The following is a 16,815-nucleotide window of genomic DNA, read 5'->3' as shown; positions in this document are numbered from 1 at the left end:
GGATTAACTTGTGTGTCAGTGCGACATTTCTTCCCTATGTTGGGGCAGGACGTAGCCCAGGTGTAAAGCTCTCGCTTTATGCACAATTGGTCTAGATCGATCCCTGTTGGTGGCCCCATTGGGTTATTTCTCGTTCCAGCCAATGCACCACGATTGGTATATCAAAGGCCATGGTATGTGCTATTCTGACTGTGGGATTGTGCATATAAAAGATCCCTCGCTACTAATGGAAAAATGTAGCAGGTTTCTTTTCTCAGACTATATGTCAAAATTATCAAATTTTTGACATCCAATAGCTGATGATCAATGAAATCAATGAGCGCTCTAGTTGTGTCGTTAAACAAAACAAACTTTAAATTTTTTGTTCCATATGTTAAGACTGGTTACCAAACAGTTGAAGTTTATAATGTGCTGGGGTGCTGTAAAACATTCCTTTCCTTTCTGGTCACAGCCTTCAGGGGAAATGGACCCAATGTCCTGGCTAGGCCAACCCAGATACATGCAGGTGAATCACCTAAGTCAAATTCGCCCCTAGCTCATTAATTAATCATAAGAACATGACAAAATTCCTCCTAAATTATTCACAGTAAATGATATCAAAAGCATGGGTTAATATACCCAGTAGGCCATTCGGCTGTTGAACCTGTGTTTTAAGGTTGCCTTGTATCAAATCTGGGTCTTCCTGTGTCATAGGTCAAAGGTTACTGTTAAATACTAGTATTTGAGAAGTAACAGTGAACTGCAGCTTTGTGAAATTTAAAGTTTGTTGTGTTTAACCACACCACTAGAGCACACTGATTTACTGTATGTCAAACATTTGGGAATTTTGACATGTAGTCTTAGAGAGGAAACCTGATACAATGTTCCATTAGCAGCAAGGGATCTTTTATATGCACCATCCCACAGACAGGATAGCACATACCACTGCCTTTGATAGATCAGTCTGGTTTAAGAATTATCCAGTTTAAAAGGGGTTGTTCTGTACTGATATTTCAAAAAGGGACTGGTAAAAAAAATGGCTGGGTTTTTTTTAATGGAATTCCATTCTACTAAAACCGAGTTGTTTTTCGTCTATTAACACAGATTATTTTTTCTTCTTTTCTGACGAATGTTAAATGTAGGAAAAGAAGTCACAAGTTGGTGATGTAGTTTCTTTTTTTTCAATCTACCGGTAATTAAAATTAGCTCCACTATTACATGTGGATCTAACACCAGCCAGTTGGAGCTCATGTCCACACATCAAAACCTTACTTGCAGAATCCTGCCAGTGATTTAAAACTAACAACATTGCGTAGTCCCCAATGTCCAGGTAACATTTCGTCTGTAAATAATAATTTAAATATTGACCAATCACACTTCGCCTTTTATAACGTTATTTGGGAGCATACAAATTCTAAAAATATCGGGCGAGTCTATTTTAGTGGCCGCAGTACAGCGAACCATACCAATATGTACGGGGTGGGTTATCAGTCTTCAATTTTACATTAAAACTTATTTATTTATTTATAAAAAAAACCCAACTAAATCAGTCTTCACTTTTACATTACAAATTATTTATTTTATAAAATAAAACATGTTTTAAGGCATTCGTAATTCACACGAAACATGTTGTATACCCTCAGGATAATTCGGAATGTCTTCAAATTATTTTTAAATCACTGGCAGGATTCTGCAAGTAAGGTTTTGATTGGTGGACATGAGCTCCAAGTGGCTGGTGTTAGATCCACATGTAATAGTGGAGCTAATTTTAATTAAGATTGCCCCCCCCCCCCCCCAACACAAAACATGATTGACAAAATTAACGACATGGCAATAAAGATGAAATATATATGTCTAAGTTCTTAGGGGAACGATAGAGTTGACACTGCAATAGGAATGACAGCAGAATGAGAAATAGCCCAACAGATCCCCGTCGGTGGACCCATTGGGCTATTTCTCGTTCCAGCCAGTGCACCAGTGGATAGGATCTGGCTCAGTTGCCTGTATATCAAAGGTCGGAAAAATATCCGCCCGGTCCCCCCCTAACCCTAACCCCAACCCCAACCCTAACTAAAAATAATAATGGAGGGGACCGGGCGGATATTATACCCAAAGGTCATGGTACCTACTACCCTGTCTATGGGATGGTGCATATAAAAGATCCCTTGCTGCTAATCGAAAAGAGTAGCCCATGAAGTGGTGACAGTGGGTTTCCTCTCTCAATATCTGTGTGGTCCGTAACCATATGTCTGACGCCACATAACTGTAAATAAAATGTGTTGAGTGTGTCATTAAATAAAACATTTTCTTCCTTTACTTTTTAATATTCTTTTATTTGGTGCACACGAACTTCTTTCCACTAAACGAAGTGTCTGGTCACCTGGTGGTGTGTAACCTATTTAAAAAGTGTAAACTAATCAAGACAAGAATGTCGCACACATCTGTATGAGAACTAAGCAAGGAAGTTAAGTAATCCAGTGTAATGTAAAACCAGGTCCCGTCACATTCGCTTGGAATGTACAGTATTTTCAACTGAGTGTTTCCAAAACAGATGTAAACACACCATGAGAACATAAATAGCAATGAAATTTGATTTTTTTTTTTTTTTTTTTTTTTTTTTTTTTTTTTTAACTAGAATTTAATCCTTAAAACAAATAGTTGCAATGAAAAATCACAGTTTATTTTGAAAAAGGATAAAGCTTTTTTTTATTATTATTTAGCTATAGATTACGGTATATGATTATTTTTTAATTTTAATTTTGTCTTATTTTTTACCAAAACGTAATCCATAACATCGGTAAAGAGCCAGACACTGAGTGAGAGAGAATGAGTACATGTGACCGAGACACAATCAGAGAGAACAGGGGAGAGAGAGTGACAGAGAGACGGACATAACTCAGATGCAGAAAGATACAGAGAAAAACAGAGACAGACATATAGATATGCCAAGAAATAGACAGAGATAAAAGAGACAGAGACAGACACTTACACACACATACATACAGACACACACTCACACACAGAGACAGACAGAGATGATCCAGAGATAGATATATACAGAGACAGAGATGAAGACAGACAGAGACAGAGAGATGATCCAGATAAAGATAAATGAGAGAGATATATACATATGTATATGTATATGTATATGTATATGTATATGTAGAGAGAAAGAGAGAGAGAGAGAGAGAGAGAGAGAGAGAGAGAGAGAGAGAGAGAGAGAGAGAGAGAGAGAGAGAGAGAAAAACCCACAATAATAATAATTGATGCTGTTATATAGATCACTCTTAACAAAAAAAAGTGAGTGGGGTGGGGGAGAGGAGAAGATATTCCAGAGATAGAAAGAAAGATGATCCAGAAAGAGGATTCAGAAAGAGGATCCAGAAAGAGGATTCAGAAAGAGGATCCAGAAAGATGATCCAGAAAGAGGATTCAGAAAGATGATCCAGAAAGAGGATTCAGAAAGATGATCCAGAAAGAGGATTCAGAAAGAGGATCCAGAAAGAGGATTCAGAAAGATGATCCAGAAAGATGATCCAGAAAGAGGATCCAGAAAGAGGATTCAGAAAGAAAAGAGAGAAGAGAGACGATAGTAGGGTAGAAAGGTAAGGAAAAACATTTTAATAAAGAAAACAAACAAGTAATCAATCAATGGTCTTAGTAGCAAAGCATCGGTGGCCAGGGCGAGGTGACATGTAGCAGGTAATAACATCTCCGATATCTATCTCAGCTGTCGTTCCTTTCACTACTACACTTTCACCACTACACGCACACTCAGAACGGGGAATCAATAGGACATACTGCATATGAATGTGCAGGCCGAGAGAATACATTGTGACACAGGGAGACACTATAAACACTGTTCACCTGCAAAGGACAAGGTGAAAAGGTCGCACCGTCTATGAAACGTACACATTTAATTGTGACTAAAGCAGCATGACTGCGACTAATCAATAGTTTATTGTTTTTATGGCCGAACCAGACAAGCATCTCATTTTCCTAGTAAATCATAGATATATATACTGTTATCACAGTTAAAACGATGATGGATGGACAGATAGATGGATGGATGGATGGATGGATGGATGGATGGATGGATGGATGGATGGATGGATGGATGGATAAATTAATGGATGGATGGATGGATGGATGGATGGATGGATGGATGGATGGATGGATGGATGGATGCATGCATTCTTGACAGGCAGAGGACCCATGAATGGCCTAAATGGAAAATTGCAAAATGTGCAACAGCTGTTCACTAAGAACAAATTACATTCATGGAAAATTGGTTTCAGTACATGTTTAATGGTAATGAATGAAAAATTAATTACTTTTCAACAAATAGACTAAAATATTTAATGAATACTATCTCTATATTAAAAAAATAGAAGTAGGCCCCATCAGGCTCCTAGACAGAAATATTAACATAGAGGGCTAGGGTATTGGTAACTGGGGGAAACCTGTACAGGTAGTATTAAACCAAATAACTTCCGGCTGGATCAAAGTTTGAGGTGCACCCAACTTTTGATAGAGAAATGAACACCACAAGTCTTGTGATTGGTGATAAATGTGAGTGTGTTGGTTGTAAAAAAAAAAAAAGTTTTATCTGGACAAAAAGATTTATACAATTTTATTTTATCCAGTACCACTGTGTCAAGTAGTCTTGTGCTTGGAACATGTATGGGATACCTGTAAAAAACAAAGTACTCAAATTTTGTGTGGAACTAGGGTAGTCATAGACCCTACCAGTTATCTCAGAAATGAGCAGCTTGACCCCCAATTTTTTCTGATTCACTTTAAGGGTGAGGGGTGGTAGTATTTATATTTGTGGCGTTTATGTCGATTGATACGCTGCAGATAGGAGTTTTAGCCACATATGTTACTACTGTCGTCTAAGGTATTTGATTTGGTAGGTTACACCCTACACAGAAAGCTACAATCCATCACATACTCAAAGTACAATGATTGAAAAAAACAAATGATCTGCTGCAAAACTGCAAGTTACTAATAAAATGGGGTGGTTTAATAGAGAATAACTAGTTAATGACGTCGGATATCTCTGCTTTATCCTGTGAAGGTAAGAATGGGAAATTTCTCATTCGGCCTGAACAGGATAAAGCAGATATCCGATGTCATTATCTAGTTATTATCTTTATCCTGCAGACCTTAACATTAAGGAGAAAAGCTATTACTTCTGTTATTTCAGCCATATTGTACGATGACCTAGAGGTCAAATGATCAATTTTGTAATGTAGCTATGCGTGTGACGTCATATGAGTGACGTCAAAAGTCATAATCTGCTAGTATACGTTTATGACTTTGCTTTAATCGGTCACCATAATCTGTCAATAGAAACAGTGGTTTCAGGATAAAATCTCTTAAATGCCATATAACATCCCATTGTCCCTGCTAGTTGATTCAATGTAAAGTGTGCATTTTTTTATTGTGTGTACAACTCTTGTAATCAAGAAAATGGCCATGAAAAAAAAAAAAAAACATGCAATGAGAAATTTTTTAAATCTAAATCCATGTCTAAAAATGTTGTGCAGGGGTTGGTGCATTGCATGGGTGTGATGACATACGGTTGTGCTTATATATCAATTTTATTGTAAAATTTAAAAAAGAACAAAAATTGTACACTTAGAAATTATTATAAGAGCTTGTGTGTCGTACTGATTTTACGAAACAAGTGTCAGGATTTTTGTATTGCCCGAGCGAGAGCAAGGTTAATACATGAATTCTGACACGAGTTTCGTAAAATCAGTACGATTCACACGTGAGTGTAATAATTTCTTTATTATCCACATTATTATTGTTGTTGTCTTTATGAATAACAAGACCCAACTCAAAATGTTTCAGCCACAATTAGAAGAAGACGACGAAATGACGTCATATTTCAAATGCACAGTCTGAGCTAGGACTGGAGAAGCAACGTCATGTTATGATGTCGCTTTCCAAAATTACGTCATCACACTTGTTAATATTACACGTGTGCTTCGTATGATTATTATTAACTCGGTTACGTTGAACCATATGCAACCCAGTCTGAGCTAGGACTGAAGAAGCAACGTCCTGTTATGATGTCGCTTTCCAAAATTACGTCATCACACTTGTTAATATTACACGTGTGCTTCGTATGATTATTATTAACTCGGTTACGTTGAACCATATGGATAATAAAAACTATTAAAACACAATGCATACAACATATGTGGTAAACATTCTGAGAGTATTGCAAAAAGCAAGACATATTTTCATATTTTGTAAATTCAAGGGCCATAACTCTCTCAAAAATAGACAAATCCCCAAAAAGGCCAATGTCCACTGAAGTCAGTGCATCGGACAATCTGCTACTCTACATGATAAAGTTATATACACACTTTTGGCTCATGATCTTGAGGCATTGCGAAAATAAGTCTGAAAAACTATATGTGGGGACAGACAGACAGACAGCATGACAGACAGTCAGACAGACAGAAAGAAAACCTAAAATAAACCTAGTATATTCGTTCACTACAAGCAAGGGATCATTTATATGTACTTTCTAACAGACAGAAAAATATCAAACACACACACACACTATGTTTTTATACATTTTCTGGACCAAGGGAAGTAATTCTTTTTGTTTGACTAGTCAATACTAAATGATAAATTATAATTAATTAGTGACTAATGGGCACACGACATGACTCAAAGTGTTGTTGTGGTTACTAAGAAACCTGTTAGTCACACAAACACAGACCATGACAAACCTGTTGACCACATATGTCTGTATGTTTACCAATGTCTTCAATTAAAACTAGAATATTAAAATATCGGACAAAATATTAGAAGTGAACAGGGCTCACAGTGGAATAAATTTTCGTGTTGCCAAATTTTCTGAAATGTAGAGTATTACCTTGAAAAATTATTAAAATGTGGCTCATTTAAAGAATATTTTATTAGCCAAAGGTTAAATGTTGTAGGCACTTTGTGTAAAAATTAGCAGTTTACTAATTTGGCAATGAACAGTACGAGCTAGGTCCAATTTGTAGGGTGAAGTTACTTCTCCATCTAACTTTGAGAGGCAGGAATTTTCAACACATGGGAGACATGATTTTATTGTTCTTTAAAAAAAAAGTACACGGGTAGAACCTAACAATAAACTGAATTCTAAATATTTATTAAATGTACTAGAAATTTTTAAAAATTAAATATACTGATGGAAAGAAATAAGGGAACACATCAAATTGTAGACCAAATTTAATTCACAACTAGTGTAGTAATGTCTGTATTTCATACCAAGTTATAATGTGGGATTTGAATGTCTGTAATTGTTGACAATATGAACTGATTTTAGATGTAGTCATTATTTCTTGTTGCTATCTGTGTGATCCTTTATTTCTTTCCATCAGTATACTTAAAATTATACTTTAGCAAATTTTACTTTTAACGCCAGACTGTGTGTTACGGTTTTGTGGTATAAGAGCGTCTCTTTACAGACTCTGATAATTAAAATGTAATTATTATCTATATAGGGAATAACTGGTTACTTACTGTATGATGTCATACAAGATACATGACGTTGTTATTTGTAAGACGCTAGCTACATTCTGTCACATTAAAAATGCGTTTCTAAACTCTAATTCATAAATAAATATACAAGTTTTATATTGTTATAGCAAAACTAAAAGTTATTTATATTTACTGTACTTCAACAAATGATTTAAAGAGTATGTTTATTGAAAATCTACTCTGAAATACTCGAGTCAAATCAGGCTTATGTCACGTGACCTATATTTTTGGTCAGTGACCGAAAATATAGAGATTTATCTAGTCATCATATTTTGCCAATGTATACAGTGATTGGTGGATAAAAAGAAGTATTCACACTCATCTGTTTCAAGTTCTTCACAATTCATGTCGAGGGCTGTGTCTACAGCAATACCTTCATTCAATACACTGTGCATAGTGTGTTTATACTGAATCTTTTAACATGAGAACTGTTTTTGGCATATCCCATCAGGCAACTGTACGTGGTATTCGTGTTTTAAATAACATGTTTACTAACATGGTTACAGACACTGTAATAAAATCTTTGTGACATATCCTCTGGCTGTTGTTTACATCAGTTTTCACTTGTAAAAGATTCTGTGTTATTAATAATAATGAAAAATAAATGAATAAATAAATAATAAAATAAGTAAGTAAGTAAGTAAGTAAGTAAGTAAGTAAGTAAGTAAGTAAGTAAGTAAGTAAAATAAATAAATAAATAAACAAAATAAATAAAATAAAGAAAGAACAAACAAACAAAATAAAATAAAGAAAGAACAAACAAACAAAATAAATAAACAAAACAAACAACAAACTGATGAGCAACAGAAGAAAGAAAATAAGTATTATGTTGAAAGTTTGCTCTGTGTATGAAAACACTAATAAAATAAAATAAATAACCTGAAAATAAATATTTAACATTCTTTCTGGGCGTGTAATAACTGTGTGTAAATACTGATGTCAGGAGGTCACCAAAGACATCCTTGGTATTTTCAACAACTTTGTTCTTAACCACCGGTAGTAGGGGAGTATAGTAGGTGGTTACAAGTGGTCTGATCCATGGCACTAACTAACGACCGCCGGTAGTAGGGGAGTATAGTAGGTGGTTACAAGTGCCTCTTAACAATTCCAGAAGTAACTACTGAACACTCTCCAAAGTGGTCAGACTAAGCCCACAGTTAAAACTGATGGGAAATGACAGGTGTGTGGCATGGATAGCCACAAGAGAGAAGCACCATTAACGGTTGGAGAGACAAGGACTGGGATGTGGACAGTGGAAGAAAATGAAAGATAGGAGGATCTGCTAGAATGGGAGAAAATGAGATGAACTTCAAAGGAGAAAAAGGAAAGGGGGCACTGGAATAACAAAACAAATAATAATTAAAAAAACAGGTGAGCATACTGAGAAGAATTTTAGGCCATCCCATTGGCTGTTGGGATGTTCGGACTAGACCACTTACGTGGGGGGGGGGGGGGAGAGGAGGTGCACTTCTGGAGGACAGGTAATGTTGAAAAGAAATTAAGAATGTAAACACATTTTTGATCTTGTGTGTTCCTGGCAGCCCAGTAACCAATGTCCCAGCTCAATAACTTGGACCACTCATTGATGGACCAAATACACAAGATAACTCAATGTCTGTGACAAAAGCGACTTACCTCGAGGAGAAACGGGAGAACCGGGATGAAGGTCCCCGTAGAGGACGACAGCTGATTGAGGAAACGCGCACAGTGGAAGCGAAGCGGGAAATATCTCGCAGTCGGCAATAACCTGGGAAAGGAAACGAAAGTTTGTTTAACGTTACCTCAACACGTTTTAAATCATTGGTTATTTGGTGTTTAACACGCAGGCCATTGAGAATTGAAGACTTGTGTTAATCCATAAATTCAAGTAACACATTTTGTTTTTGCCTAACTTGTCATGTCCTAAATTTATTGTGCTAATAAAAAACGGGTCAAGCAAAACTAGACTGGTGTGAGTGGTGAGCAAACGTAACTATTGTTCTTGCAATTTTCAGAAGCCTGACCATGTGTATTTTTAAAAAAAAGACACATTCTATTTAACGACGCATTCAACACATTTTATTTACGGTTATATGGCGTCCGACATATGGTTAAGGACCACACAGATATTGAGCAAGAAAACCCGCTGTCACCATTTGGTGGGCTACTCTTTCCGAATAGCAGCAAGGAATCTTTTATATGCACCATCCCACAGACAGGGTAGTACATACCACGGCTTTTGATATACCAGTCGTGGTGCACTGGCTGGAACAAGAAACAGCCATGTGTGTTAAGACAGACACCAAATACTTGCAATATTAAAATGTGCTGAGATGTTGTTATTAAATATATAGACATGATGGCTTCCATATTATCATGGACTGGAGAAAAGAAAAACAAGTAAGTTGATGAAAGCTTGTTTTGTTTAACGACACCACTAGAGCAAATTGGTTTATTAATCATCAGCTATTGGATGTCAAACAGTTGGTAATTTTGACATTTAAGGATTGTCTGTTATTTCTTTTACGTTCATCGGGTATGAAAAAAAAAATTCATCCGTAAACTGTGTGAATCGGTGAAGCCATTCTCAAATAAATTTGCGGATGATTGTTTTTGTTCATACCCAGTTGAACTTAAAAAAAATAACAGACAATCCGTATAATTAAATTTGAATCATACAGGCCAATAATAACACTAAAACTTCATAGGCCTACTTTATTTCGAATTATTTTTTATTCATAAACAATAACGCTCAATAAGACAACTTGCCCACATAAAATGACGTCATCAGGTATGACGTTCCCTGACAACGTAATTTTTACGTTCATCGGAAAATCAACAAACTCCTGTTGCTACATCTGGACTAATGGGATGACGTTACGTTGTAATGAACGTAACAGAAATTTACTTATATAGTGTTAGAGAGCAACTGCACCTCAGGTGAGTGCTTTACCACTGGACTATGACCCGCCCCGTAAGTTGATGAAGTTCACAAGTCAAGATATAAAATAAAAACAGCATCCTTTGTGGTGTGGACAGGAGTATTCTATGTGGGGTATATGGTTTCTTTTACATTATAGTTTCTACAGTGATAGTCTGTGTCAGGTTATATAGTGTTTTCCCTAGCTTGTTTTAGCATGGTGCGGCACCATGCCTCAGTAGTCTAGCACCATCTTGCCTCAATCAGCTCCTTGCTGCCCTGAGATTAAAGAAGCCCTTTTCAGTAATTAATTCTAAAATTGCCTTTATAAAACAAACAAAAAGGTATTATTAATTAATAAAATATGCCTTTTATATCTTTTGCCATTCATTTATTAAAGCAAGCACATAAATTACATTAATGTTTAATTTAATTAAAAAAAAATTTTTTTTTAAATGAAAATGGTGAAAATGCCCCAAACGTGTTTGGTTTACCATGCCTTGCCTAATTTCTAGGGAAGTCACTATAATATCACTGAGGTAAAAAGAGTATCCTATGTGTAGCAGGTTTCTGTTCTTACTTGATGGTTTCTGTAACGGTCTGCGTCAGTGGGTAGACTAGCGGCTGGAGGACGTCGCTAGGGTGGGGGGTACACAACAGAGTCACCCACAAACCCAGACAGTGGACGGACTGCCAGTATAGTATGACAATAAAGAGTATCCTATGTAGTTTCTGTTCTTACTTGATAGTTCCTATAACAGTCTGCGTCAGTGGGTAGACTAGCGGCTGGAGGACATCGCTAGGGTGGGTGGTACACAACAGAGTCACCCACAAACCCAGACAGTGGATGTACTGCCAGTTGGCAACCGGCTGAAACGTGTCCTGAAATTAAACACCGCAATCAAGTGTAAACACACAAAACACAATATAAAGTGACAAGTGGAAAGGAAAGGAATATTTGTCGAATGATATCTCAGTGCATTTTAAAATAGGGGGGCAGGACGTAGCCCAGTGGTAAAGCGCTCGCTTGAGGCACGGTCGGTGTCGGATCGATCCCCATCGGTGGGCCCACTGGGCTATTTCTCGTTCCAGCCAGAGCACCACGACCAGTATATCAAAGGTCATTGTACGTGCCATCCAGTTTGTAGGATGGTGCATATAAAAGATCCCTTGCTACTAATGGAAAAATGTAGCAGGTTTTCTCTATGACTATGTGCAAATTACCACATGCTTGACAACTAACAGCCGATGATTAATAAATCAATGTGTTCTAGTGGTGTCGTTAAACAAAACAAACTTTTTAAAGTATGGTTATTTCGACACAAGGTTGAGAGATGGGGAAAACCATTACAGGACACCATATTTCACAGGGTGAGACATAGTCTAGCGGTAAAGCGTTCACTTGATGCGCGGTCAATATGGGATCGATCCCTGTCAGTGGGCCCATTGGGCTATTTTTCGCTCCAGCCAGTGCACCACAACTGGTATATCAAAGGCCGTGGTATGTGTTATCCTGTCTGTGGGATGGTGCATATAAAAGATCCCTTGCTGCTAATCGAAAAGAGTAGCCCATGAAATGGCGACAGCAGGTTTCCTCTTTCAATATCTGTGTGGTCCTTAACATTATGTCCGACACCATATAACCGTAAATAAAATGTGTTGAGTGCGTCGTTAAATAAAACATTTCCTTTCCTTTCCATTCCATATTTGACAATTTTAGGTTACCTATGCAACTGACTGACTGACTGCGTGAATTATATTTGTGCAACCTAATTAATTATCTAATTACAGAATGTGGTGGTTGATCACAAAACCTACAGGCAGTTCATATAAACTTAAACTTGTGTAACCTATACACAAACAGAACGACTGTTCACATTAAATATTATGTTCTGCACATAGGCTTATCCTATTTGTGTTATATATATATATATATATATATATATCTATCCTATATCTGCAAGGTCTGTATATATGTTTTGCTGTGAATGGGTCATTTGCTTACAAGCCAATAAGACCTGTATACTTGAGCATAACGTTTTCAAAGATTTAGTTAAAATGCATGACGTCAAACTAATTTGTGCTAATCATGATGATGTCATATTATCAATGGCGGCGACTTTAGTACTGTGATTTACTAAACATTGAATTAAAATGTTATTTTAGAAATATTATAGGATAAATAGAATTCGCTACTTGTGTTTTTTAATATGTAAAATATCAACCTCGTCTAGTTAATTGGCATTTGTCTTGGTAAATGCTGATTAACATAGACTCGGGTTGATATTTTCCATATTAAAAAACACTTGTGACATATCCTCTATATATATTTGTTTTATGTATGAAATATTTTTACAAGTAAAATGTAGTTTGGGCTACAGTACTATAAAATTAGTACAAGCAGAAACAAAACAAAAAAATTATTGTATTGTTATTATTGTATTTAAATGCGCAGACCTTAGTTTCAACCTGTAAAAATGGACGCTAAGTACGTTAAGTTACAAACCATTTGGATAATGTTACAAGATAGTGAAACATGAGTCTGTGACGTTGAAACGGTGAAATATCGTTAAAAATAGATTAAAACTCGACTCCATAACTGTTATTTCTCAGACAAACGTGTTTTTAAAAACAAGAAAAATGCATTTTGTGTTGTTAGAAACACCAGGATGACCAGAAACACTTCGTTTGTACGGAAATGGATAATCTAAACAATAAAATATAAGTAATGTTTGATTTCAGTGATCATAAACGGCTCTAATGGTGAAAACTATGCCGTAGTGTTTAAAAACTGGGGTCTGTCCCTTTAATATTGTATTTTTAGTTGTTAAAAAGGCTGGAAACATGTTATAATAGCAGCAAAGTTTGTACAGTGTCTTAGAAATAAAATGTTCACCGACCTTTTTTTTGATGGTGATGGCATTTCTCAGATGAATAGCCAACTGTCGTATGTAGATAAAGGCGTACTGGTATGCAAGAACCGAATCCATGATGAATATCTCCACCAGGGAGCGCTGCATGAAGTTGATCAAGGGCAAGGTCGTGGGTGATGTAAATTTGCAATTCTTCACATATGCCATGTACATAAGCTGAAATGGTGCAAAACAATAACATTTATTGTGAACCTAGTATAATAAGCAGATATAAGACAATTATAAACACAAAGCAGATAAGATTTTAATATTTTGGGTTGTGGAATACTGTTATTCACTAGTGATAAATCAGCATGCAAATTAGTATATAATTCAAGTCATGTAATCAAAACCAGATATCAAATTAGCAGCAAGTGTTGCCTTTTGGTTTAACAGCAAATATTAAGGCACGAAGGCAAAACTAGTTGCAAGTGTATTTGGTTCGAGCAGACTGGGAAGTATCCTCACCACACATTAAAACCAACCTTTATGCATGGTTCGAGCAGACTGGGAAGTATTCTGACCACACATTAAAACCAACCTTCATGCATGATTTGAGCAGACTGGAGAGTATTCTGACCACACATTGAAACCAACCTTCATGCATGGTTCGAGCAGACTGGGGAGTATCCTGACCACACATTGAAACCAACCTTCATGCATAGTTCGAGCAGACTGGGGAGTATCCTGACCACACATTGAAACCAACCTTCATGCATGGTTCGAGCAGACTGGAGAGTATTCTGACCACACATTGAAGCCAACCTTCATGCATGGTTTGCGCAGACTGGGAAGTATTCTGACCACACATTGAAACCAACCTTCACGCATGGTTCAAGCAGACAGGGGAGTATCCTGACCACACATTAAAACCAACCTTCATGCATGGTTCGAGCACTGGGGAGTATCCTGACCACACATTAAAACCAACCTTCATGCATGGTTCGAGCAGACTGGGGAGTATCCTGACCACACATTAAAACCAACCTTCATGCATGGTTCGAGCAGACTGGGGAGTATCCTGACCGCACATTAAAACCAACCTTCATGCATGGTTCGAGCAGACTGGGGAGTATCCTGACCACACATTAAAACCAACCTTCATGCATGGTTCGAGCAGACTGGGGAGTATCCTGACCGCCTTGTTGATACACAGGAACGAAAGGACGCGTGTCGTCTCCTCGCCAGTACTCCACAGACTAACCATTCTCTAAAAAATAATCCACAAAAAACATAATATACAAACATGAATAAACATTACTTAACAACTTAAAAGTAGTACTAAACCAAATAACTTCTGGCTGGGTCAAAGTTCAAGGTGCACCCAACTTTTGATAGAGAAATGAACACCACAAGTCTTGTGATTGGTGATAAATGTGAGTGTGTTGGTTTGTAAAAAAAAAAAGTTTCATCTGGACAAAAAATGTATGCAAGTTTATTTCATCTAGTACCACTGTGTCAAATAGCCTTGTGCTTGAAACATGTATGGGGTACCTGTCCTGTAAAAAAAAAGAACTCAAAGTTTGTGCGCAACTAGGGTAGTCATAGATGTTACCCACTATCTTAAAAACAAGCAGCTTGACCCCCAGTTTTTTCTGATTTACTTAAAGGGTGAGAGGTGGTAGTAATTATATCCATGGCGTTTATGTCGATTGATACGCTGCAGGTAGGAGTTTTAGCCACACATGTTACTACTGTCGTCTATGGGATTTGATTTGGTAGTATACACCCTATAAACCCCAAGCCACAGGAAAAAAGAAAGAAAGAAATGTTTTATTTAATGATGCTCTCAACACATTTTATTTACAGTTATATGGCGTCAGACATATGGTTAAGGACCACACAGATTTTGAGAGGAAACCTGCTGTCGCCACTACATGGGCTACTCTTTCCCATTAGCAGCAAGGAATCTTTTATTTGCGCTTCCCACAGGCAGGATAGCACAAACCATGGCCTTTGTTATGGATCACTGGTCGGTGCAAGTGGTTAACACCTACCCACTGAGCCTTGCGGAGCACTTCACTCGGGGTTTGGAGTCGGTATCTAGATTAAAAATCCCATGCCTCGACTGGGATCCAAACCCAGTACCTACCAGCCTGTAGACCGATGGCCTAACCACGATGCCACCAAGGCCGGCCCAAGCCACAGGATGTAATTTTTTTTATAAGAAATACTTTTTTCAGTTACGTTCCCGTAATGTTCTGAATTCACGGAAAACCGTTTTTCAGTGATCACGGTAATACTAATAGTGGCTTGGGTTACCTGATAATGGGCAATGGATTTTCGCTGGGCTTCTAGAGTTTTACAAAATCCACTAGACATGGGATCAGTGATTAAATTTTTTTACTAGCCACGATTAAAAATTCACTAACCCTACTTTACTTAATACAATTATACTAATAGTAATAATCGGATATGTTACCTAAAGAAGGAGATAGTTATTAAAAACACTAAGATTGGCAGGTTGAGGTGGGGGCAGGATATTCATATTTAACAAATAGACTTAAATGCAACATTTAACAACTTTTTTTTTTTACTAGCCGTCAGGCATGGCAATAGTACTCATTTACTAGCCCAACACTGAATATCACTAGCCATGGGAGTGGGGCTACCATAATCTAGAAACCCTGATTTTTGGTACTGTGCTTTTGTCGACACGCTACTTTTAAGAATACTTTGATGACACCTATACAAGCTGAAATATTGACCGTAAAATGTTGTGAATTGCCTGTTTCAAACTTAAAACATTGCGAATTACTGTTAAGAATACTTTGACGACACCTATACAAACTGAAATAGTGACCGTAAAATGTTGGGAATTGCCTGTTTCAAACTTAAACGTTGTGAATTACTGTTAAGAATACTTTGATGACACCTACAGAAGCTGAAACAATGAACTTAAAATGTTGTGAATTACCTTTAAGAATTCTCTGACGACACCTATAGAAGCTGAAACAATGAACTTAACATGTTGTGAATTACCTTTAAGAATACTTTGACGACACCTACAGAAGCTGAAACAATGAACTTAAAATGTTGTGAATTACCTTTAAGAATTCTCTGACGACACCTACAGAAGCTGAAACAATAACATTAAAATGTTGTGAATTACCTTTAAGAATACTTTGACGAGTTTTGGGGAAACTAGCATAGAGTACGACCAATTTGTGCATGTGTTTCAGGATCACATTCAACATGGCCCGGCTCAGAGAGGGCAGACAGCAACTGAAAAATACAAACACAGCATACATAATAATGACTTCTCTTAATGTTAATTATATAAAGAAAGATTCACTGACAATATTTTTTATCTTTTTATGGGCTAGACGTAGCTAAGTGGCAGTGTTCGAGATTTAACATTTTCGGGCAGTATCCCAGTTGGATACTAACATTTAAAAATCCGGTATCCCACCTGATAATTTAGTATTATATGGTATCCCGGTGGGTTCTTGAAGTCTGGTATCCAAA

The 16,815-nt window shown here is 36.9% G+C and overlaps 1 protein-coding gene across 1 annotated transcript in view; it reads right to left on the bottom strand.

The window, feature by feature from the left end:
* The window catches only part of LOC121389964 (nucleolar complex protein 2 homolog), a 214,504-nt gene that overhangs the window by 185,907 nt on the left and 11,782 nt on the right, over positions 1-16,815 (bottom strand). The window contains 7 exon segments of the mRNA XM_041521642.1: positions 9,172-9,283; positions 11,178-11,317; positions 13,336-13,524; positions 14,447-14,557; positions 16,330-16,352; positions 16,478-16,550; positions 16,552-16,572. Of these exon segments, the coding sequence (XP_041377576.1) occupies positions 9,172-9,283; positions 11,178-11,317; positions 13,336-13,524; positions 14,447-14,557; positions 16,330-16,352; positions 16,478-16,550; positions 16,552-16,572 (669 nt within the window).

The sequence above is a fragment of the Gigantopelta aegis genome, chromosome 15 (genome assembly GCF_016097555.1).
Source record: "Gigantopelta aegis isolate Gae_Host chromosome 15, Gae_host_genome, whole genome shotgun sequence".
NCBI classification, from domain to species: domain Eukaryota; kingdom Metazoa; phylum Mollusca; class Gastropoda; order Neomphalida; family Peltospiridae; genus Gigantopelta; species Gigantopelta aegis.
Note: the sequence above shows the minus strand (reverse complement) of the source record. Positions and strands in the feature narration are given on the sequence as shown.